The sequence below is a fragment of the Ambystoma mexicanum genome, chromosome 10 (genome assembly GCF_040938575.1).
Source record: "Ambystoma mexicanum isolate Mex_15411 chromosome 10, UKY_AmexF1_1, whole genome shotgun sequence".
Lineage (NCBI taxonomy): Eukaryota > Metazoa > Chordata > Amphibia > Caudata > Ambystomatidae > Ambystoma > Ambystoma mexicanum.
The window spans coordinates 1,133,425,665-1,133,449,845 of record NC_090932.1 but is presented as its reverse complement, the minus strand read 5'-3'; the positions used below and the strand labels follow the sequence as shown (position 1 = coordinate 1,133,449,845).

The 24,181-nt window shown below is 45.2% G+C and overlaps 1 protein-coding gene across 1 annotated transcript in view; it reads left to right on the top strand.

Moving 5' to 3' along the window:
- Positions 1 to 24,181, top strand: part of USP39 (ubiquitin specific peptidase 39) — a 660,051-nt gene that overhangs the window by 105,591 nt on the left and 530,279 nt on the right. The window contains exon 3 of the mRNA XM_069619032.1: positions 8,311 to 8,405. Coding sequence (XP_069475133.1) covers positions 8,311 to 8,405 — 95 coding nt within the window. The remainder of the gene's footprint in view (positions 1 to 8,310; positions 8,406 to 24,181) is intronic.

Sequence of the window (24,181 nt, the reverse complement as noted above, 5' to 3'; positions counted from 1 at the left end):
AACTAGGACACTGTGGACATTGATATATCACTGGCACATTTAGAGCAATACTGAGGGTAGTGTCCAAAGAGACAGATGAGGGAATAAACAACGGTGTACAAATCTTCTTAAGCAGGTAAGTCTTTTTGAACCCTCCAATGCGGAGTAAATTAGCCCTTTCCTGGGGGAAAGGTAAAGCACAAAGTCAGAGGTCAGAAGTCTTTCAGGGAGCCAGGACAGCCAATGTTAGTTGAGCAAAAGTCTAGGTGAACTGAAGCACTTCTTGCAGATAGGTAAAATGTCTTGCACAAAGTTTTAGAAATCTTTTGTAGAAAATGAAATCACTAGGGCCACAAGCTGGAAGGCTTGTGAGGGGCCAAGCTGCAAGGAACCCCGCAAAGGCAACCAAGACAAGTCTTAACTGATAGCTAGCAAGGCTACACAACAGGAGGTAAGTCCCCTTAGTTTTACAGTACCTTTGGTTAGAAGATAGTGGTTCCAGCTGGCTTCTGTTCCTGTGTAGGTCTGCAGATCCTGTTGTTCCTGGGCCTCAGTCGTGAGTACAAGAGGGAGGACGTCTGGGGACTCCTGCACTACGAATGGAAGGTCGGCGGCAGCAATGGGCAAACTTCAAATCAGCTGCACGTTGCGGTTTCAGCTTCTCGCGGCTCTCGCAGACAGCACCACCACGGTTCTCGGATACCACTATGGACATTCCTCACAACTGGGGTCCAGCACTCTGTTGAGGTGGCTCAGGCTATGTCCGTCCTGCTTCATGGGAGTTCTGGTGGATCTTCATGGAGCTCGGGTCCAACTTAAAAACTAGGCACTCTATTATGGTGTTCCTCTCCCTGGCAATCGGTTCCTGAAGCAGCAATGGACGTACAGCCAGCTCCGAGAGGATGTCCAGACGAGTTTGCTTTGGGGTTGATTGGTCCCACTAACCCAAGGGGAGAAGTCGCCCGTTGTAGGGCTTCTCTAGTCGAGGCGAATTCGGAGCGTCAGCAATGCAGCAGGGCTTCACCGGGCAAACCAACAGTCCAGGAGTTGCAGCAAGCGTCTCTTCCAAGTTCTTCTTCGGATTCCTTCGTCCAGTGGTCGACTCTGCCTTCCAAGCCAAACGCCTTGCCTTTTATGCAGGTTTCTCCCATTCATTTGCAGCCTAGCTGTCAATCACACAGCAGGGTGGCTGTCCTCCAAGGAAAGCCAGCCGGTCAATCACCTTTGGGTGCATTCCTGTAACCAAGAGGATTAAGCAAGGGCGTTTCGGGCACCTCCCGCACTTCCTGCCCCTGCCAGACACACTGGAGCCAGAGGCAGGCTTCACCAGTGAATCCCGCCAAAGACAAAACGAACAAAGGCACCAAATCTGGTTTGGTCAGCAGAGTAAATCTCAAGAAGGACCTTTCCAACAGGAAATTGCGAAAAAAGAAGACTTGGGGCCATTTTGACGAAATGGGCACCCATGGGTGCTTTACTGCAATTACAGTCCACGGTAAAAGCACACATTGGTAGGAAAAAGTACACCACTGCCACTAGCCATTAATCAAAGAAAGGATAAATGTTAAATGAGAAACTAGACAGAGGGGATACTAAGTAACCCCTCCACCAGCCTATGTTTGTGTTGCTTCTAGAAAGTTACAATAGGTAAATAAAGTCAATTTCACTTTACTGCTCTTGGAAACAGTAGTTTCACCAAGGGAAGGTATTTAAACCTTGGGAAAATCTAAGGTGAACTGAAGGTGCTTTGTGACACAAAGTAAAGATGATGCCTATGGAGTTTGTCAGACTCCACAGTCAAAGGAAACTGAGTCCAAATCACAGAAAAATACATGAGAGAGTGGGGAAAAAGGTCTCACTCTCTCCAGGTTAGAAATTAAAAGTCATAAAGTCCAGCAAAAAGAGCTTGGGGTCTCTAAGATGGAAGGGAATGGGCACATTTCTGAGAATTCTCCCTAACACTATCTTGTTGAGCAGACAGAAGGCAAAGCATGGTTTGGGAGGCTAAAGAGGATGCTGGCACAGTTGTCCAGTTTAGAGAAGTCCAGAGTGGTTAAGCGATGCCTGGCCGTGTTGAAAGGAATGATGTGCCTGATTGTCCTAATATTTAGGAGGTTGAGCTGAGCCGCCGGTGCAGTTTTGGAGATGAAAGTGGAGGAGGTGTGAGAAGGGTCATGGCTGACAGAGGTTTCTAACTGAAGTAGAGTAGGGAAGAGTGTCAGGTGGGTACTGCATAGGCAGGGGAAGAGATGACAGAGCGTATTTGGCAGGGAAGAAGAGCACTTCTGTTTTGGTAAAGTTTAACATCGGAGAGTGCAAAGCAATCCAATATTTAATGGTAGAGAGACCGTTTGAAATTTTGATAGTCATCGGGGCGAGTTCAGGAATAGAAAAGATTTGGGTGTCATGCATGAAGAATTGGTACGAGAAGCCAAAGTAGGAGATTGGTTACCCAAGAGCAGAGGTTTAGAGTGTAAAAAGGAGAGTACCAAAGACCGAGCCCTGTGGAGCACCAACAGTTACAGGAGTGAGTTGAGAGATGTTGTTGCTCCAGGAGACAGAGAATTGGCGAGTTGCCAGGGAAAATTTAATCAATCAAAATGAACTTGAATAGTTCACTCTTTACAAGTAGGTGTTTTTATCAAACTTGTTCTTCTAAAAAGGCACTGTAGCAAAATCCCAGAGTGTCCCCCAGCTATAGAAGGGGGGTGGTGGAGGGGTAGACTATCAGTCCCCAGGGCTTAGGTCACCAAAGACAGAACTCCTGGTTCAGGCAACACCATATTTGGCCTGGTAAGGTAGGTACTTAACAGCTTTATACCCAGTGCAAATAAATGGCGATAGCAGCGTATTAAACAAATATATGGTATATCAATCCCCAGATTTTGACTTGCAACTCCACTGACACCACTGGATAGGGAATCGGTGGGGACAACAAGGCTTACCGTAGGCTTTGCTTTACAAGGCTCGCAACCTGTGGTTTTGAGGCTTCTAGCAATAGTTAGACTAGTAGTAGACCGAGAATCTTCAAACAACCACTGCTTTCCATCAACTGAACCAGTTTGCTGCCACATTGTGCCAATCAGAGCTCGCAACCTATTCAGTTGGAACAACCTGCTCGCTGCTGCGGGCCAGCTTGAACTGCTAACTCTTTGAACCCTGCATCTGACCACCAATGCCACTGTATCGAAGCAACAGACCATTACTTGAACCTCTGCAGCATCGTGTCACACGCCAACCCAAACGAGCGGTTACCAACATCTTAAACTGACTTGACCCCCGATCCGACCCGGGTAGCCATCCGAACCACACGCCCGAATACTGCACACAAACCGCACCAAGCTCCCTCTTCAAATTGACTAGACGCCAGCTCGCTTCTTGACACAGCACGACTCGCCACACCCGAACTTGGTTCAACCTGTGCCATAGCAGAGCTCTGAGACTGTTTTGAGGCTGTCGAACTGCCTAAGAACAGCGAGAAGGTAATATTGGAGAAGGTCTGGCTGAATTGATCCTCTTTTTGATTGGAGGCCAGTGTACTGTGCGGCAGGCTCATGTGATGTTTTTACCTTTCCTGCCTTCGAAGTAATCTGACTTCTGTGTTTTGGATTCTTTTACATCTGTTGAGTAGATATTTCAGGAGCCGAAGGTACAGCCTAGCAAAGTAGTCTTGATGATACTAGTGAGATTTTAGCATTGGTTCTGTGCATAGCTGAAACATGTAATGCCTGTGTTTCTGATGAGATTCAGGAGTGGGGTCATGTATATCTTTATGAGAATAGGTGAAAGGCTGGAACAATGTCCGGGATCAAACTCATCTGAAAGGGGCCATGATTGATGTTTGTTACCGTGGTCAGGAAGGATGCAATTCAGCATAGTGATTCCTTTCACCCAAATGTCCCTTCTGCCTGATTGTGTCAAATGCAGGATGACGGTGCTGGTTCGTTGTATGTGGTGTCTTTAGCAGGTCCCAAATCGAGCAGTGTGGATTCTGTTGATTCCTTGTTGTGGTTCATGGAGTAGGAGGTTGATCTTGTGGTAGGCCACCAGAAGGAGGAGACATACCAATAGGTGGCATTTCTGCAGATTTGTTTATTCCAATAATAAATAAAAGGCCTATCTTTCCCTTGTAATAAGATGTTTGCCCTACCTAACACAAAACTAACTAGGGTGCTCGTTGTCGGGGAGATTATCCAAATCAACAGGCTGTCTTCCGTCCAAAACTGTCCCACTTGGTCCCTACCACTGATCATGAAAACTCAAAGAAAAGAGGGGTATAGGAAAATGACTCCCTTCTCATGGACAGACTTCTATAGCTTCAACAGTTGTGTTTTAGGATAGCTTCTGAGAATGCTCTTTGAGTTCTTTTAATTCTTGGAGGCTTCTACCCCACCTGAGCTTCACCTCGCTCTCTAAACAAACAGTTCCTTGGTTCCACAAAGAGAGGTCTGTTTCCTGATTCTTCTTTAAACCTTGCAGTGTCTCTATATTTTCTTGGAAGTGCCCAGAATGGCTTTTGTGGCTTTCTTTACTTGGTTTACCGTATTCCTCTTCACTGCGACAGGTCTGACTGGTCCCTTGACCGTCTCTATTCTCTCCCCAATATTGACGTACACTGGGACAAGTATGATTGGTCCCTTGGTGATCTTCACTCTTTCTGATGTTCACATATACTGGGACGAGTATGATTGGTCTCTTGGTAATTTTTCCTCTTGATAATATTCACTTGTACTACTGGGATGAGCATGATTCGTCCTTTGCTAGTATTCACTTTCTTTCCGTTTTGTCTCCCACCCGGGTTTCCCGTTCCCCGTTCCCCTTTTGAATCCGGTAGGCATCAACAGTTTTTTTGTGTGGGGTCAGGTTCCAGTTTCTGGTACACCCACTTTGGTGGTTCGCTTCTTCCTCGTGTGGTTCAGCAGAGCCCTTCATGGAACGGTCTCGGTGCCTTTTGAGGGCCACATGGTCCACCCTCTCTGATTCACACCACCAACTCCAGGTCAACAGCTCGCCTCTATGCCGTCCCTGGGCCTGCTTTTATGGTTATCCAGCGTCCTCTGCTAGGGACATCTCAGCGTCGCCTGGCTTCTTCCACAGCTCTAGTTTGCACTTCCTGGGCTGCAGTGACACTCTTCACTGGTCAATTTTCTGTTTTTATTACACCACACTGGGTCCTTCCCAGCATAGAGACAATCATGTGTTTCTTTCACTTGAGGATGCATGGCGCATTCATCTATCTTCTTTGTCCCAGTACGGTTGGCTGCCATCCACTGCATGGGTCTTCCATTCTTCTTCCCAGTACGTTTGACAGGAGGAGATGGATTCTTGAAGGTATTACAGTAACAGATAATGACTGTTTGGGAGTGACTAGAGTGGTCTTTAGATGTTCCTGTCAACTTCTCATAAGGGTCTCTAGGGAGTCCCTGGATGGAACGGGAGTCCTCTCCCTGTGCAGTCCCGCTTTCCCCACTCCTAGGGGAATTGTTGCGCAGTGGGCACACCTCCCTACCCCCACATAGAAGTACTCCCCTCTGGGGAGAAGTGACGAGATTCAATGAATCGTCACAATCCCGACGTATTCCTAAAGATGGTGATGAATAATTGTTTTTAAATGTTGCAGATAAAGTGTGTTAGAAATTAGCTGGGTCATTTGGGTTGGTTGTGTTTTTGTTGTTCTGGTGTGTGCAGTGTTTCTTTTTTTTTTGGCGAGGCCTAGCAAAGGCAGTTTTAAAGGACCGTGGACAGGGACCTGCGCAATGGAGGCATTTAAAAGTGATCGGAAGGCAGGTGCTAATTGTTGTCGCTTAGTAATAGTTTAGTGAATTGGAGTGGGCAACAGTTCTTCTAGAGAGCCTACTTGTTTGCTGGAGTTCACTGGGGAAAGCAAGCCCTGGATAGCTAAAGCGACGACAAGCAGTTAATGAAGGCGTAGAAGTTATGGCTTACCTATTTGGGTAGAGCTCCATTGATCCTTTCCCATCCAGGCTGTCTTGGATTTGATGAATTTTGTTGCTTAAGTGTGCTGCGTGTGAGTCGGCGTTCTTGGACAGGGGTTGGAGATCTGTTGCAGACTGCAATGAACTTAAATTCTTAGACGATTTTGAAGACTTTTTGTTGCCCGTGTTGCAGTTTTGATCCAAAATGTATAGTGAGCTTTTTTACTTTTATGTTTTCTGCTCTGTAGTAGTACAATTGCTGATCGTAGGCCAGTCTATCTGTTCAAAGCATGTTTCTTTTCCAGACACTAATAAGTGTGTTTTCTTTTTTGAAGTAGGTCTCATACACTAAGCTCAGCACAGTGAATGTGTCTGTGGGTGGAAGAAACAGGTCCATGTTGCGTGGGTGGAAGAAACGGGACCATGTTCCATAGGTGGAAAAACACACATGGTGTTTTTTCTTCTTCTAAGGAATGCACCAAATATACTGAGATAAAGCAATTCCTTAACGGGAATCTTTAGTGAACTTCACCCTCTTTCTGTGCGGTCGAAGTCCCCAAGATAATATTGCTATGGATTAATTTCTAATCTTCCAATTATCTAACAGGCTGGTTTGCTTCAGTTGTAGTGAATCCATTTTCCAAAAATAATTACTTTGTGGTGCTTCCAGACTTGGCTAAAACCGATTAGCACCTAATGTGTGCATTTGCATCAGATTTACTAGATAGATAACCTTTCTGGATGTTGACTAGGGGAGGTGCCAGCATAACCCTCTCTGCCAGCACGCCCCTTGCTTGCGACATGAGGTTCTAATTGCTGGACTAACATGAGGGCAGGGAACTGCTGCCATCTGCTGTCTTCCTTTTGTCCAAGGGGAGTCATCCGAGAGCAATTGCTTACGCTTGCCCAACGCCACCCTAAGCCTACAAGACATTCTTCAGTCCTTTGACATGACTTCTTGAAGTGTCAATGGCATCATTGCAGCATAGCCTCAAGGGTTTGAAATTGCTGGCAGCAATTTAGCTGCTGGATATAGCCTATGAGAGCCTGCTTAGCTTCACTCTTAACAGCTACCAGTGGCTACTGTTGGCTACGCAAGCCAAGTGGTGTTACACAAATATGCCATTCTGACATTCAATATAAACGAAAAGGATAGCCCCTGTAATCGTCTATACCATGGAGCAAAGTAACATGAACCTATCAACAAATGTACATACAGAATCGATAAAATACAAGCAAAGAAACCTGGTATCTAGTTATTCTATTTGTTATAATGTTTACACACCCATATATATATGTGTATGTATATATATATATATATATATTTCCCCATACAATTATGACATATCCACCTTTTCATTTTGTTGACAAATAACTGAGGGATGAAAGAAAACAATGTGAAAAAAGATGTTCCTGGCTATTCGGGTTGCCTGGACAGTCTGTTGTTTCTATGTAGGATGAGGCACTATTGTAACATTTAGATGTAAGGTTTTGAAACCATTTGAATGATGCATGAGGTTATACGCCTGTAGTAATTGCATTTTGTCTTGCAAAGATTTTTTTTTTTTTTTTTTTAATAGTGGGATTTGCATCCTGAAGACCGTATGGCCAAATGTAAATCTGGGTTGAAACATGCATGTCAACACCATTTTAAAGGATATTGCCACAGTCCTATAAAAGTATTTGAATGATTCACATTTGGATTTTCTTTATGCGCACTTAGGAGATCTGTGTTCAGGCATTCACTCTGTTTTGTAATTTGAGTAGTGGTGCATTAGGAGAGCATGATGGGGTCATATGTACTGGATACAAAGTTGAGCAGCAGTGTTTCAATCCGTTACTTTAATCTATTTGCGCTCCTAATTTCTTTTAAATCCTCGATTAAACACACACCGTCCTGACAATACATTTAGAAGTGCGGACATTGATGGCTCCTAGGGCACGTTGAATAAAACTCGTGCTCCGTGGAAAAGCACAAACAAGAGGTGCTACTTTCTTCTCCTTGAATTGTAATTTAGATGGGCGTGTTTGTATGTGTCCCATATGTGTGCGGGGGTGTTCCTGGACATGAGGGGAGGGTCCAAAGTATTATGAAAGTCTGAGGTCCTTTTCTCCTCAACATAAAATGAGCGGCTGCTGATGTGAACTTAGTAAATACCAGTAGATTTGCAAGTGACTGAAAGAAGTGCTTATCGTTCCCTCTTTCTTTCTTACCAGTGGCAAGTAAGATTGAGGCACGTGTATGGATGGTTGTGATAAAGAGAGCGCCTCAGATGCTGATGTCTGTCTTCATTCATGTTATTTTTGAAATTAAGTTTTTCTTCGTCTGCTCTAAAGTATTGAAATTAAAGACAATACAAATAATTTTCGTATAATTGTTCTTTCTACCCACAAGGAGTGTTTTGGATTTTGATTTTGAGAAGCTGTGCTCCATTTCCCTCTCGCACATCAACGCCTACGCTTGTCTGGTGTGTGGCAAATACTTCCAAGGTAAGTCCAGTTTTCATGTCTGTTTGAATTGGGCTGGAGCACCGTGAATAAGCTGCACGCACGCACGCACACACGCTTCTTTAGTAAAATATTGCGTTTACTAGAGGCCTTTGAAGGCTTAGAAATTCAGTCGTCTTCAGCCTTCACGCCATTCACTCTAGCAATTTCCTAAGTCACTTCCCAATACTTAAGAACTCCCTGTCCCAACCCCCTTCCCCGAAGAACATTAGCACCCCACACAATGATATTGCAGATTTCAAAATTGGTGGAAGTTGGGTGCCGTTAAGTTCCTGCTTGCATCCTGAAGAGGTTGGTTGACTTAACTCCCAACAGCTACCAGGAGCTCAGTTTGACTCCCCAGGCCAACTACCGCTTACAAACATGATATTAGCTCTGCATGTTTGGATTTGTGTAAAGAGGAAAATAAGATGGTCTAAGGGATTTTTTAAAGCATAATAGAATATATACAATGGACACAAATTAGAGTGCATCTCATGCACAAGTTAAATCTGTCGCATACTATGTACTAGCATCTTTTTTCCGATAGTCAGCTTGTCTTCTCTGTGATGCCCGATACCTCGGAGCTGCTTTAAGCTCCTGCTCATCAAATCTGAATTTGGCTCCCCGTGTTCTGGCCCTTCTCCCAAACTTTATTTTCCTACAACCTTCGACTTCCTGCCAACTGGGCCCTAACCTGGCGTCTTGACCGCTTTTTCCTTACCCTCTTACTGTCTGGTTGTTTTTTCACATTATGCCGGTCATACCACCTCTTCCAGCCCTTCTGTTCCTTTTTAACACAACACCTGCTCATGGCAAGTCTGGCCCTTTGAATGTCTATCTGTTATCATTTACTCATTGAACTGTGTAGTGTACATTTTAATGGAACCACCCTGTGAACACCTGTAATCATTCTTTCATTCTGGCAATCTTTCAAAAATCCCCTCTCCAAATGCAACAACCCAGGCTCCCTTTATTCTCTATCCTGGTGTGTACAAATTCTTCCCAAGGCCCCAAAACCCCCATAAATGACCAGTTGGTGTTTAAAGGTAAATGCAAAGAGCCCAACGATAGATCCCAATTTCTGTGGCAACTCGGCATGCAGAACTCTTCATCGTAATCTTAAATTAAACGAGGGGTTTCATGCAAACCTAGTTCACCTATCAGTAGCGAGGCAGAGTACTCAGCTGCACTCTTCAAAAGGTGGCTAGGCCAGCTTAACTCATAGGCGCAATTTCAATCTCCGATCCAATTTTAGCAGAATATACTAATAATATAAACTTTGATGTGCAGAAAAATAATTTCACTTATAAAAAACTAAGGATAATACATTAGAATAAATGCACATGGGTATCTCACTGTGTGGTAAGGAGGCCATTGCTGTCACCCCAAGGTGCATGGCCCTATAGAAGCTGTGAAAGTTTAGCTGTTTTACGTAATAATAATAACTTGCGTAATAATTTAGCAAAGGGTTCTTTGTGTTTTGAAAGAATAAAGTCTTCAATTTACATCTGAAGAGGAGATAGTCATGTTCGTTTCTAACATGAACTGTTGGCTTCTAGATGATCGCTCTGAAAAATATTTCCCACCCAGTTTCACTAGATTCTATCCAGGCACAACCAACAAGCGTGTTGGTTATGATCTTTGATATCTAGCGGGTGCTTTAAGCTTATGCCTGTTTGACAGAGCAGGGGGCCTATCGAAGTATAGAGCGTTATGAAAAAGGCAGATTTGAATGACACCCACTCCTTAATGAGCAGTGAGTGCCAGGGATGTATACGTATATATTATTCAAACCAATGCTGCTTTAATATGAGTTTAGCTGCCGTACATTGTCCATCAAGTTATACCCAACTCTCACAATTGGAATTGTGGCTGAGCAGCCAGGCTTGTGGCTTGGCTAGTACTAAAGTACAATTATACACTCACTCTCTCTTCCCCCAAATCAACCGTTTGGGGAGGTTTTCTTTAAGGTCTGTATTCCGGATCTTCAGGTGCATCTTCCTGACTTGTTACTGTTAGTGATTCCCTCACGTTCCCCAGGCTTGCTAAGTAGTAGTTGTGACTGAGCAGTCTTCGGAGGTCAGGTGGGGTGTTCCAGAGGTACAGTACAGGTTTCACTAATTACAGGATAAGCAAATTCCTCATACTATATTTTTATAACATGTTTGTTACAAAAGGTGAGAGATAAATCACTGCACTTGCACGTAATTAAACTTTGTAAAATAAGGGTGCCACAATGTATCAAGTATGTAGAAACTGTTTCAAAAAGAATTTAGAGTTCATTCAAGAGTCTTGCCTAGAAGGGAAAATGCAGTAACAGGCACGCATAATATAAATAGAAAGCTAGGAGGGGGCAATGGAGGTCGGTTGTGTGAATAGGGGTGGTATTGGTGGGAGAGATTTACCTTCTGCAAGCGAGTCACCCAGGAGCATTTACTGGAGTTCCATTGGGGATAAAGGCAAAGGAGACTCTTGGCAAAGAAGAGGATGTCCAGGGATGAAGAAATAAATGAAGAAAAGGCTCGCAGTCACGCCAGAGTGTCAGGAGAGAAATATATTGAGACCAAAACGGTGGTTCTGCAGCAAGCAGTGGTGATTTCCAGAGGCTTGCCTGATATCCTGGGATAAAGAGTTTCTGCTTGGTTTGGCACAGAGGGTCTTCAGAGTCCTGGTAACGAAGGGGCACCTGCTTCTGGGTTCAGTGATGCAGGCCTAGTCAGGAGCTTCAGTAATTTAAAGCCTTTGAGCCTGGTCTGTGATCCAGATGTTTCCACCACATCGGGGAAAAGGAACACTGCAAAGGGTTCCTTTTGGTCCTCGTGGAAAGGCAGAACTTCGCTGTCTGATTCTTCAGCACATTGAAGGATGCTGGTGCAGAACGTGGATCCTTCCTCGAGCAGCAGGCTTTCCAGAGTAGAGGTACAGACTTCCAGCTGTATACAGGGTGATTGTGGAAGGTGGGGTTGCTTTTATCCTCCTTGGAAGGCAATGTGTAAACGCTGCATTCAAACAAGCACTGAACATAATTCAAACAGAGGTGGTCAGCCAATCCTAACTCCATGCACCATTCACACAGGAAGAGCTCCCACACAAAGGAGGGAATCTACAATCTCCCAGGCAAGCATTTGCATTTGCCAGTAAGAACTGGTTTTAGGCCGACTGTTGCCCCCCCCAGTCCTGAGAAACGGGCATTAATGGGTCCGTCCCCACACATAAACAGAGGGGTAAGGAATTTTCATGTGACCCCTCAGGTCTTTGAGGGAAACACAGACCACCTTGATTTGTAAGGACCCAACCAGATAAAATCCTATTAGTGTGTCAAAAAAGCCACCACCACCAGTCGAGCCACATGACTTATAGGGCAACCCTACCTTAGGAGTCATAAGAATTCTTAAGGTAGAGTACACAAAAACAAATCCACACTCTCAGACATCAGATCCATGCTTGCTGGGAGAATAATAAAGTCCAAACCCCAGAAAAGCCAGCAGAAATACAGGGGACTGCCTCATCAGCCCCTACACACAACTACCCTCTTCATACATATTCCCCCACCCTCCCGGCCCACTCCGCCCCACTCTCCACACACACACCCCACATATGTTGGGAGCGATTTTCCTTTGCAGCTGCCCCTCCATAGTTTCCAATGAAACCTCATTCTTTTTGCTCTTGTTTATGACCCTGCCCTAACCTTTTGAAGTGAAGAAAAGCATTCCTCTGCACTTCCCTTGCTTTTTGCTAATTTGTTAAGGGGAACCATCCTTTAGACTATCAGTACTGGCAAACTTGGTTTTCATTTTGAATTCTTATATTTTTACAATTGAACACATCACCTTACAGTGCAGTGCAACTGGGATACTTTTGTATCACCCTAGCTTTTTACAAATGGAATTTTTGGTTACTTTTATATGTGCCTAAAGACAAGCTGATGTCAGTGTTACATTTTTACAGTTTTTTTCATAATTTCTGTTGTGCACATTCAAGTTTTCTGCATACACACAATGTTGCACTGCAAAATGGCACAGGTCCCAGGGTTTTGGGAGTTTGCAGCCTGTGCGGGTCACAGCTCTTTTTGTGATGGTGCAAAATGCAGGTGGTCTTGAGACTGGTTCGGCCCACGAGTCCAGAGGGGAGGGAGTCATCTTCAAGAGATCTTCCCTTTCACTCGGAATTCAAGGTCAGGTCTTCAACTGTCACTAAGTTCTGGCAGCCGCTTGGGAGTTGCTTTGACGTCCTTCTACAAATTCCTCTTCGGAGCTTCAGTCCAGTGGTCGACTGAGGTATAGCTCCAGGAACCTTGCCTTTTATGCAAAAAAACTGTCTGAGACCACCAATCACCGTTCAAGTCTTTCATGCAAATCTGGAGGCTGCTGTCCAGGGTAGACAGCCAGCCTCCCAGTTCAAACGGGTTCCAGGCAGGCACACTGCAGGACTAAGACCAAGGAAGTTTTGGATACCTCCCCCACTTCCTGTCCTCAGCGAGCCTTAGCAGGCTTTTCAAGTGAAGCCCGCCAAAGACAAAAGACCCATCAAGATCTCCCCCACCCAGCAAGGTGGAAGAAGTGTCAAATGACAACAAGTCATCATGAACAGGGCTTAAAAAATGTAGTGTCACCATTTTTGGCAAATGGTGACCTCTGTGTTGCTACTGCAGCTGCGAAGACAGCCTGAGGTAGAAGTCCACAAAAAGTTGTGTAAAAAGGTACACTGGGAGATAAAAAAGGGTTCACAAGTACAGAGTAAAAGAATGAGTGAGTGTGGAAAAAGGTTCCCACACACTCAGTCAGATAAAAACCATGAGTCCAGCAAAAAATGGCAGGTGGAGAGAATTTCACCCAAAAAGGAAATCTACTCTAACATTGTAGTTAGGCCTTCTTCCTGCTTTCTCAGGTCAGGAAAGTCGTTACAAGGTCATGCACTTTCCTTGGGAAAACTTTGTGTGTGTATATATATATATATATATGTGTGTGTGATATATATATATATATATATATCACACACACACACACGTGTACACTGTCTGGTGCCAGAAAGTCTGCTACTGGAGCAGATGTGAAACCAGTATTTGTCCCTTCTCGGTGGTCGATCCCACTTTGTGGAATTCTATACCACATTTTCTTTGTGCCATTCCTGACCATCTTATATTTAGGAAGGCAATGAAGAATGTTCTATTCCCTTAGGTGACTGGAATTCCTTTCTTATTTTAAGGTCTTCTGGCTTCTTGTGTCCCTCACTGCGTACCTTTCACTTGGCGCCAAGATACCTTTGGGTCTTAGCTGTGCTTTATACATTCCAAATTCACTCACACACTCACTCATTGGACAACTATTGGCTGTCTGAATGGTGCAGATCCTTGACATTGGTGGGTTTGGACTTCCTTCTAGCTCGGAGTTTGGATAAGAGGACTCCTTCAGATCTACATTGTAGCCAAGAAACCTTGGAAGAAGAGCAGCCTGTTAATGACCCGAGGATGACTTCTGCAGTGGCTGAGCAACCTCTTCAGTGACCGGCCTGGTGAAGCCCTGCTACTCTGCCTGATTCCCGAAGACCCTTGTCTTTGCTTCAGTCCTTGAACTAGTGGGACCAACTAATCCCAATAGCACCTTGAGAATCCAGCCCCTCAGAGCCTTCAGAAGTGTCCCTCGATTTCCCAGTGGACTGACCAGCTACCTTGTGAGCTACCTCACCAGAACCTTTAACGTTTCGCGTTCAATCCTGGAATTTTGTTGATTGCCACTAGCCTTCTCCCCAAATGCCAGCTTCCTATCTTCAAACGAACCTGTCCTGGGGCAGCTTCTGTGACCGCGACTTGAAAGAGGCTTCTTGTCACCGTCAACAGTGATTGTTGCTGCAACTGGCCTTCCTCCATCCTGTGAAGGGTCCTGAAGAGATTTGGATCATTGGATCTGTATTTATTATCTACAGGGACCATGAGAATCCTCAAACCTGCAACCCCTGCGCCTCTCACTGGAGCAAAGGACCAAAGACTGTGCTCCCAGCGCCCCCCCCCCCCGCCCTAGTCGACCAATCCTGACCCCTGGGGAAAATCAGCATTGGGATTGGGGGGATGTAAGTAAACAGAACTGTGCCTGTTCCTCCCTGTCCTCCATAGGATAACATTGGGAACAAGTCCCTTTGTCTACTAGCTCCCTCTTACTCACTTTTGGTCCTCAAACCTGGGTCTGGTATCCTGCCCTTCGGCTATCCTTCGCACTGGAAGAGAGAGGAGAACGTACCTGTCTTTTGGTAAATTGTTGTTGAACTTTTAAATAGTTTAAAACTAATCACTACCACAATTCCATTGCATCCTTTTAGAGAGTACATACCTTTGAGAAACCTTGTGTTGGAACCTGTGACTTTTGGACACCAGGCCCCATACATCTTAGGGTTTGGACTTCTAAAGTTGGGGAATTGAACTTGTGACTGGTTCTCATCTTTTGAACTGCATCTGCATTGCTTACCCGTTTTACATGGAAAGTTATTTGGTGTCTAGTGAATAAACATACTGGCGATTGTATATATTTATATTATTGAGTTTTGTGTGATTATACTACCTGCTGGTTTAATTTTTTTGGTGTGTTCTAAATGCTTAAATAAATAATTTTATAACTGACTGACTAAGCTGAATTATTGTGTGCCATTCTGTGTGGACTCCTTGAGGGCCTCTGACCACGCTCTCACACTCCTGAGCCTATGCTTTGACCGCTCCCCATTATTACCTTAATTGAGTTTTTGCTAAACTCTCAAAGCGCCACGTTCACAATTGTCGCAATGTACCTTGAAACCACTGGGCTAGGCGCAAGAATGCTGACTTTTAAGGAGAAAGAAAGAAGACACCCCCCCCACCTGTAGCTTAGCTAACAGGAAAAGTCTAGCATCTCTCTGTGACACAGTTAAACATGGTTGTGGGTTCAGATAAAAAAAGAAGCCTCTTCATGTCCGAGTACCACACCACTTTATGCACTGCTACAAAGGTATTTGTTGATTGATTGGGGTTGTTAGCCTTATGGGAACTCTAAGCAGGTTCCCTCTTTCAACCCGTTCAGATAAGCACAATTAAAACACACCTTACACCTTATCAAATAAAGTGCTGCCTCACACGCATTTTAGAAGGGATAGTGAAGGACAAAACAGAGTATTCAATGGCATAATACATCAGCACAACCTTTGCATATTGAGTCAAAAATGACTGTCTAAAATAGTCCCCCACGTTATCTGTATGTGTTCATTGTGTGTGGTTTGTGTTCGTTATTCAGTTTCATCCCGTACAGAATTAGAGGATGAATTTGAATAAAGAACGGACACTAAAATATTTTTATTCTGTTATCTACACATATATTTTGCACCTTTCTGCGAATGCCATAGTTTTCAGCTGCCGTGGGATGGCTTCTTCAATCAACAATGGCAGATACATCTAAGTACCTCGATTTGCATTACCCTCATGAGGGACGATAGACCGGAACCGATATGCCCTTTGGCGGTACTAGCAACCTGTCATTGTTTACGGTGTAGCAAGAAGCTGATGCGTCGAATACACACATTCCCCCGAAAGGAACACCATGTGCGTCATTTTAAAGTTTAGCCACTCAAGCCTAAGGAGACACAACTATTGGTCGTTCATCGCAATCAGTGGATCCTGAAAATGTGGTTTTTGGAGCGTTCTTTCCTAAATAAAAGCACTTGCGAAATTGCAGATTACTGATGTTTTTGTTACTTTTATTGATTGCAAATCCGATTTGGGACGCGCTGTGAGAGGATGTGTGTGTTGATCTTCCGGGTTCTACATTAACTAACGTTATGACGTGGGCGATGACTGGGCGCGTTTGGCTACGGTGCCCACTAACGTCATAAAAATAGGTGGAGCATATCGTTTGGATTAGTGATGTCAGCTTCAGGGGTGGGTGGTATGATTTACTGCTGCAAGGGCACTCGAACTTGGGGCGATGCATCAACGGATAAAATCAGCACAAGATGGCCGTGCCCAAACCGTTGTTTTTGCATGTGTAAAAGTGAGGAAAACTAACGTAAGATGCACTTTCCCTTTAACAATGCTCTCTTTCATGCAAAGAATAGCTATAGCAGCAGTATAAGATTTGTAATGCTTCACTCGCACAGATCAGTTGGAGGAGGAGCAGTGCAAGCTTTTATCATGTAGAACAAATGGATTAGTACAAGCTAAAGAATGGGTAGATGATTCCCACAAGCAGAACAGGATCAGGAATCAGTCTGTGCAGTGGAAGCTTAGAACAAGTATACCATAGGCTGCAGGAGTAAACACTCGCCTCCTGATCTAGAAAAGCTATGCCCTGGACCTCAGTAGATCATGCTTTCCTCACACAGAACAAGTTGGTCATGGCGCTCAACATTGCAAGATGACTCCTCATAAAACGTATACGTTGTTGATCACAGGCATGCAAATTCCATTTGGCATTGAGCAGGAACTGCATGCAATTAGAGCAGTGCAAGCTGCCCCACATTTATTAGGTAAATAAATAGCTGCTTGCATAGAACATGCACAGCATAGGCCTTAGAAGTAACGCCTCTCAAAGAACATATCCTGCATGGGCCACCGCAATGCAAGGTCCACTCACATAGCTAAATTACAGCATAACCACGACAGTGGGAGCACCGCCCACATAAAACAGGAACAGTATGGGCCTCTGTGGTGCCAGCTCCTCACAGATGAGTTCTATACACATAGCATTGATAGTTGTTAGGACAGTTTTTCTGAAGTCCAACTAAGGGCTTAGGAAAACCATTCAACTGAGACAGTAAAAGACTCCACTCTTAGTATAAGGCTGTACCACTTGAGTTCAGGGTAGCGTAGACAGAGCAGCCAGGCTTATCTTAGGAGGGATAGAGAGCTGTAGAATCGGTACACAGAAATTGTAATGCAAATGGTCCAAAGAAACACTGAAACACTATGTATTGTAAAAATAAATGGTTTATTTAAATACAAGTAGGCCCACATAAATCTTGGGGGAAACAAGTACTGTCACGCATCAAATAAACACATTATAGAAAAACGCAACACTTGCAGGTGCACAGACCAATGCATATAACCTTATTTGGAACACCTAACGGTAGTTCTAGGGAAGTCAAAAAAGTTACTTTTGGATTACTTGTAGTAATACATGGTAGTAGACCCTAACAGTTGTACTGTGACGCTCAGCAAGAAATCACATATTAAGTCAACTGGACAATCTACTTTTCCGAATAGTGGCAGACTTATTCTAGGGACAGTAACAAACTATAAATCTGATTCAGGATAACAGTTATTCTAGGGGGGGGGTTGGACCTTGGGGTGTAATATTCAATTACAGTTGCTTTTTAGCTCACAGACTAAGAGAAGCAATAACTTGTTAACTTATTTTTGGATGGCACACAGCTATGCAAGCTAAGTAAAACCTCTATATACGTTTGTAAGGAGCTACCAGCAACCTAAAAGTTCAGTATGATCTAGTCAGACTTATTCTGGACAGGCTAACAGCATGTCAGGGGCAGCAAGACCCAATTGGGGACACTGATACCATTATACCAACAGGAATAATAAAGTGAAACCAGCAGCATTACTTTTCGTAAGAGGGGAACCTAATTCACAGGTGAGTATGTTGACCTTCTATCTACTTTCTGTTAGACTGGCAAAGCAGTTTCTAAGGAAGGTAAGACTTTGAGATACTTATTGAAGAAGGCACACAGCTTATTCAAGGTATGTAAATCCTATATATACTGTCCAGAATGGCAGAACATATCTAAGGTAAGTAATAACTTTTTGTAAATATTCATTCTGAGACTTAAACGTTACCAACAAACTCTTTTACAAGTAAGTACACTTTTAAAAACTTGTTCTACTTTTCAAGGCAGACCCCTTAAATTATGTAGCCCTTCCCATTTCTAGTACATGAGTTCTCTCTTGGAGGCAGAAGAGGGACACTAGTGGTCTAGGAGCCAGCAGTAGGCAGGGTGAGATAGGGCTCAGTTGCAGACAAAGTGAGAGTTCCTCAGGAACACTGGGCAAACAAGTAGATCACTTTGAAAGTTAGTTAGGGTCCAGGGACTTCAGAGAAGACACCCTAGGAGGATTCCAACAGTGGGCCTAGGTGAATTGGATGCAAGACCTCCCAATCACAGTAGCACCCCAAGGATACACAGGAATCATAGGAGACTGAAGGTAAGTAAATACCCCAGCGAACACAGTACCTCAGCACAGACGAAGTGTTGCAGCAGGAAGACCTCAGGATATGCAGCTAAAAACCAGTCGGTGGATTCCTTTGTCTGGAAGACATGACTTTAAAAGGACGTTTGCATCAGGGATCATGGAAGAAGGCTCCAGGCAAAATGTTCCTTCAGGCAGAATATTGCTGGTCGCATTCTCATCATTTGCAACGTCCAGCACTCTGATGAGGGGACATTTTGGACTCAATTCACGTGCCCCCGTAGATCCAACTGGATGCTCACAAAGTTTCTGCAAGATTCGGAATTCGGAAGACTGTGCACCGCACAATGGCTTGAGGTCCCAGGTTATTTGGGTATAGCAGGCCCGCAAGATCACAGCACATGGGATGGCTCAATTCAGGTCTTCTTGAGTCTAGTGGGTCTCACCAGGCTCTGGGTCGCAGTCGTTCATTATGGGATCCCCAGGACGATTGGAAGGAAGGGTAACAGCAGGCTTGGGTTACACATCAGGCTCTCCTGTCGCTGGAAATCGCTACAGACGTCCTTTCTTCTTCTTCAGTTTCAGCTCCATTGGTCGACTTGTCAGCAGCTTCCATGTTCAGAGTTTTTATCAGGAAGTACAGCACAACCTCTGCATTCTCTCCCCGCATTTTACAGAAAGGGACGGCAGGACAGCCAGCCCCCCACTGGGAGTTGTTCCCTTTCAGCCAAGGTAGAAGACAAAGGGCTGCCGAGTTTTGAACTCCTCGCTCGCTTTCTGCCTTTCCAGACACTCTGGAGCCTGGGTGGGGAATCCACAGGATTCACACCGAAGACAAAACAGCCACTGAGGTCGTTCCCGCCTACAATGACAGGGGAAGAACTGAGAAACAGCAGGCACACAGGAAATGGTGACAAAAGGAGCCCACCATTTTAGAAAAATGGTGGCCCTTCTGTGCATTACCGAGGCTGAATTAACAGCCTGCGAGTAATAAAGACTAAATGTCATAAGGGTAAAAACACTGGCACCAGCCATTCATGTAAAACATGCAATTGTAACAAAATGTTAACTTGCAAGTAAGAAAGGGGACACATTGTATCCCCCAAAACTCCACATAAAGTGGGGTGTGCTGACTCACTATATAAAATGTAAAGGGGGATGAAAATCCCTCTTTATTACTTGGGAACTGTAGTTCACCCAAGTACATGAAAGATAAATTAACAGGGGAGCCCATAGAGGCAACCCAGTCTAATTCCAAAAGTTGTAGGAAACTGTAACTTCAACCATACACTATGGAGAGACTTAAAAAGGTCACCCATAAAAAGAGTAAAGGACTAGATGAGAGGGGGAGTGGGGAAGATTCCTCTTCCCCTAGGGACAAGGTAAAATAGTTACCTAGTCAATGCAAAATGTTCTGCGGTTGACACGGATCAGGATGATTTATCATGGATATGAAAATCTTACCTAACCGTAGTTACGAGTCCAAATGCACAGGCTAACTCTTTTTCTGTAATCAGAAAAGGCTCAATTTAGTAAGAATTCACTAAACCATAATTGCAACTGGCACAGACGGCTCAAAAACAATCCCCGCCTCAGAGGCGGTTCAAGTAACTTCCACGCCTTACACTAACCTTTTGAATGGATTGTGTCCTCACACGTATTCCTCATCTTAAATATTCATATCTTCCAGCTTGCTGCTTCGGAAATTCTTTTTGCACCAGAGGGCGCTGTGCTTAAGGCCTTGTGTCAATGTCCCTCTAGGGCCGCTGTCGAGCATCTACCTCATCTGCAGTATAAAGGGCTCGAGCTGCACCCGTTAGCTTCAGTTCCGTTTTTCTGATAGCTTTGCTTCCTGTGACAAAAGCGGCGCTTCAGTGTTTGAGGAAGATGTCCTCGTTTTAGACGCCTTCCACATCCTAGACCGGTTTTAAGATATGTCAAAAGTGCAGGAAGAAGATGTCGATCACCGACCCCCATCAAGTTGGCCTCTGGTGTTTAGGCCCTGACCATCGGGTCGACGAATGCGGTTCCTGTCAGGCTATGGAGGAATCCACGAAATCTTAGAGAAAACAGAAGGATTCGAGAGAATCGGGTGAGAAATCTCGACATGGGTTGAGGAAATCGAGATCAAGAAGTAGATTGAGGAAATCCTCCTCCTCCTCCTCGTCAAACTAATCGAGGAAAAGACGACATCGATCTCCTTCTTCCTCTTCCTCGTCGGCTGACACAAGGGTCATCTCCTACCCTTCAAAACACAATTCCCCCAAAAAATGGGAGGCCTTCAGCGCCTCAATGGTACACATTTTCGAGAACGCGGCCCAGACCCCCTCGAAAAAGCAGCGTGAAGACCATAACCAGCTCACTCCAAAAGTGACGGAGGGAGGTCAAAGACCAGACACGCGAGGTCCGGCGACAAGTCGCAGAGGGTGTTGTCGGAGGAAAATTCCCTAACACCTCGTTAAAAAAATAAAATCCAACCTACCAATGCATAAATCGGAGGGGACAGCTGACAAAATGGCGTCGGGAATGCACCTGTCGTCGAAGCCGACGTTGAAGGTCACATTGACGCATCTATCGAAGGAGTCCTCGATGCCACCCTCGAAGATGGCGTCGATGCCGCCTTCTGCGGTTTTCGAAGCCTCCTTCGACCCTCTCGAAGCCAACGTTGATTACATAGACACCTTCAACGCCATTGTGAAGGCTATCTTTAATTCCGGCGCCAAAATTGACACATTTTGTCAAAGCCGAGATCAGAACCAGTTGTTTCAGCCAGAAAGGAATACCAACCACAACCTAGACAAGATTTGATGAGGAAATTACTCCTGCTGGAGTAAAATTTGGGGACTAGAGATGTCCCTGAGGAATTGGTTGACCCTAGCTCCAAATTAAGTAATCTGTATGAATGTCTTCAGACAGCCAGTGGCCTGGATACTTCCCCTGAGGTAGACTTTGACAGACCCGACCCTGCAGATAATGCAGACTCTGGGTACAGAAGGTTAATGAACAAAATTGAGTTTATGGGATGAAAGTCAAATTCCCCTAATTTTGACCGAGATGACATGACGGATAACCTTAATGAAGACCCTCAATAGGACCCTGTCCTCCGTTTTCACAAAGCATTACAAAAAAGGGTCACAGCCACATGGGAAACCCCAGATTCTGGCCCAGCTACCTACAAATAAGATATGCGTGGAAATACAGGCCTTCCTCATCTGACCCAGAATACCTTTCAAAGCATCCCTCACCTGAAAGCTTAGTGGTGCAGGCAGCAACTTCTACTAGGCATTCAGGTTACCCTTCCATTCCCCCTGATAGGAATGACAAAAGAATTGACGCATGGGCCCGAAAAGTCTTTTCTTGGGGCAACATGGCCCTAAAGTCCACAAATGTGACTTTCACCATGGCAAGGTTCACACACACCCTGTAGGACTGTATGACTGAACACATGCCTAAGGGCAAGGAACGGGATGGTTTCCTGGCAATAGTCATAGATGGAAAAGAGGCTATGAAGGAATGCTTCCAGCCAGGACTGGACACTGCTGATAGCATAAGCAGGTCCATGGCATCTAGCACAGTCCTGCACAGATTTGCATGGCTGAGGAAATTGGGCTTTGCACCGAATGTGCAATCAAGATTACTCAATATGCCTTTTGACGGCTCGAGGGTGTTTGGCAGCAAGGCAGACGAGAGTTTGGAGAAGCTGCAGACCTCAAAAGTGGTGGCTAAATCACTTGGCGCCTCTATACAACAACCTCAACAACACTCCTACTCAGGGTCATCTTCCTGGAGGCGCGTCCCTTTCGATTCTACTCCTCATTTGGGAGAGCGTAGGGACAGGCCAGTCAAAGGGGGCAACAAAGGAAGTGTCCTCGTGGTGGAAGAGGAAAAGTTGCTAGATCGGCCCCAGCAGCGGCAACTGTCCCCTGAGCCACTGCTGCAAAGCCACTCTCATGTCTTGAGCCGCAAGACCATGGTGAGAGGCAGGATCACTCGGTGTCTGGACAAATGGCAAGGCATTACTTCAGATGCCACCTCCACCAAAACTCCAGACTTGCTCCTCGAGCAGGAGATTTTAACCCTGCTAGAGAAAGGTGTAATAGAACATGTGCCTCTAGCGGAGTGGAACAAGGGTTGATACTCCCCTCATTTTCTCATCCCAAAGAAGGACGGAGGATTGAGACCCACCCTGGACTTGAACAAGTTCCTCAGGGAGGACAAGTTCAAGATGGTAATCCTTTCTCAGATCCTTCAGACTCTCCAACTCCAAGACTGGTTGGTATCATTGGACCTTCAGGGTGCTTACTTTCATGTGCCAATCCATCTCAAGCACTGGAAGTACCTGAGGTTCGTGATTTGCGGTTCTCACCATCAATTTCAAGTTCTGCCTTTCGGGCTGACCTCCGCCCCAAGGGTTTTCACCAAGCTGATGTCAGTGGTGGCAGCAAATCTCAAGAGAGGGGGAATTCACGTCTAACCCTACATGGATGACTGGTTAATTAGGGTGAGTTCACCCGAACAAGCTCAGCAACATCTGACCATGACCTGCCACTTCTTACACACACTGGGCTTCTCCCTTAATTACAAGAAGTCTCAAATGATACCACTCCAAAAGCTCCAATTCATCTGAGCAATACTGGATACGTCCTTGGGCAAAGCCTTGCCTCCCGAGGAGAGAGCTCACCACATCCTGCAGATGGTAACAAAGTTTCAGAATGCTCAGCATCTGCCGGCCTTCGATTTCCTCAGGTTGCTCGGCCTTATGGCATCCTGCATTTTTCAGGTGCCAGAGGCCAGATTGAGAATGAGATCCCTTCAATGGGCCCTCAGAACGCCATGGTCCCAATTTTCGGGAGATATGATCTTTTGCGGGTTCTAACTGAAGATGCTAAAGATCTGCTATGGTGGGCTTGCAGGGACAATATCCTCAAGGGGGAATCTTTTTGGCAACCATGGCCGGAGATAACCATAGTGACTGATGCCTCACTCATGGGGTGGAGAGCCCACATCAGCGATCTGTCAATCAGCGGTCGTTGGTCTCCTTCATCCAAACTACACATCAACCTGTTGGAGCTGAGGGCAAACAGATTAGCGCTGAAAGCCTTTCTGCCCTCTGTACGGGGAAAGAATGTCCTGATAATGACGGACAAACAGTTACCATGTACTACCTCAACAAAAAAGGAGGTTTAGGGTCACTACCACTGTGCAGAGAGGCAATGCAGCTCTGGTTCTGGGCAATACAGGAAAGAATCTCTCTATCGGCAAGTCACCTAGCCGGAGAGAAGAACACGGCGGCGGACGCTCTGATAAGCCAGAGCACAGTGTCTCACGAATGGGAGCTAGTTCAGGAAGTCCTTCAAGAGATCTTCACCCTTTGGGGAACCCCTCAAGTGGATCTGTCCGTGACCAGGGTCAACCGGAAGTGTGATCAGTAATACTCAAGGGAATTTCCCCCAAGAGGAGCTCTAGGAGACGCGTTCGTGGTGGACTGGGAATTTCCTCTGCTGTACGAGTTTCCTCCGGCTCCCGTAATTCCTCACGTAATCGGGAGGTTAAGAAAGTTCAGGAAAACCATGATCCTAATTGCCCCGGATTGGGCCAGGAGAACATGGTACCCGGACCTTCT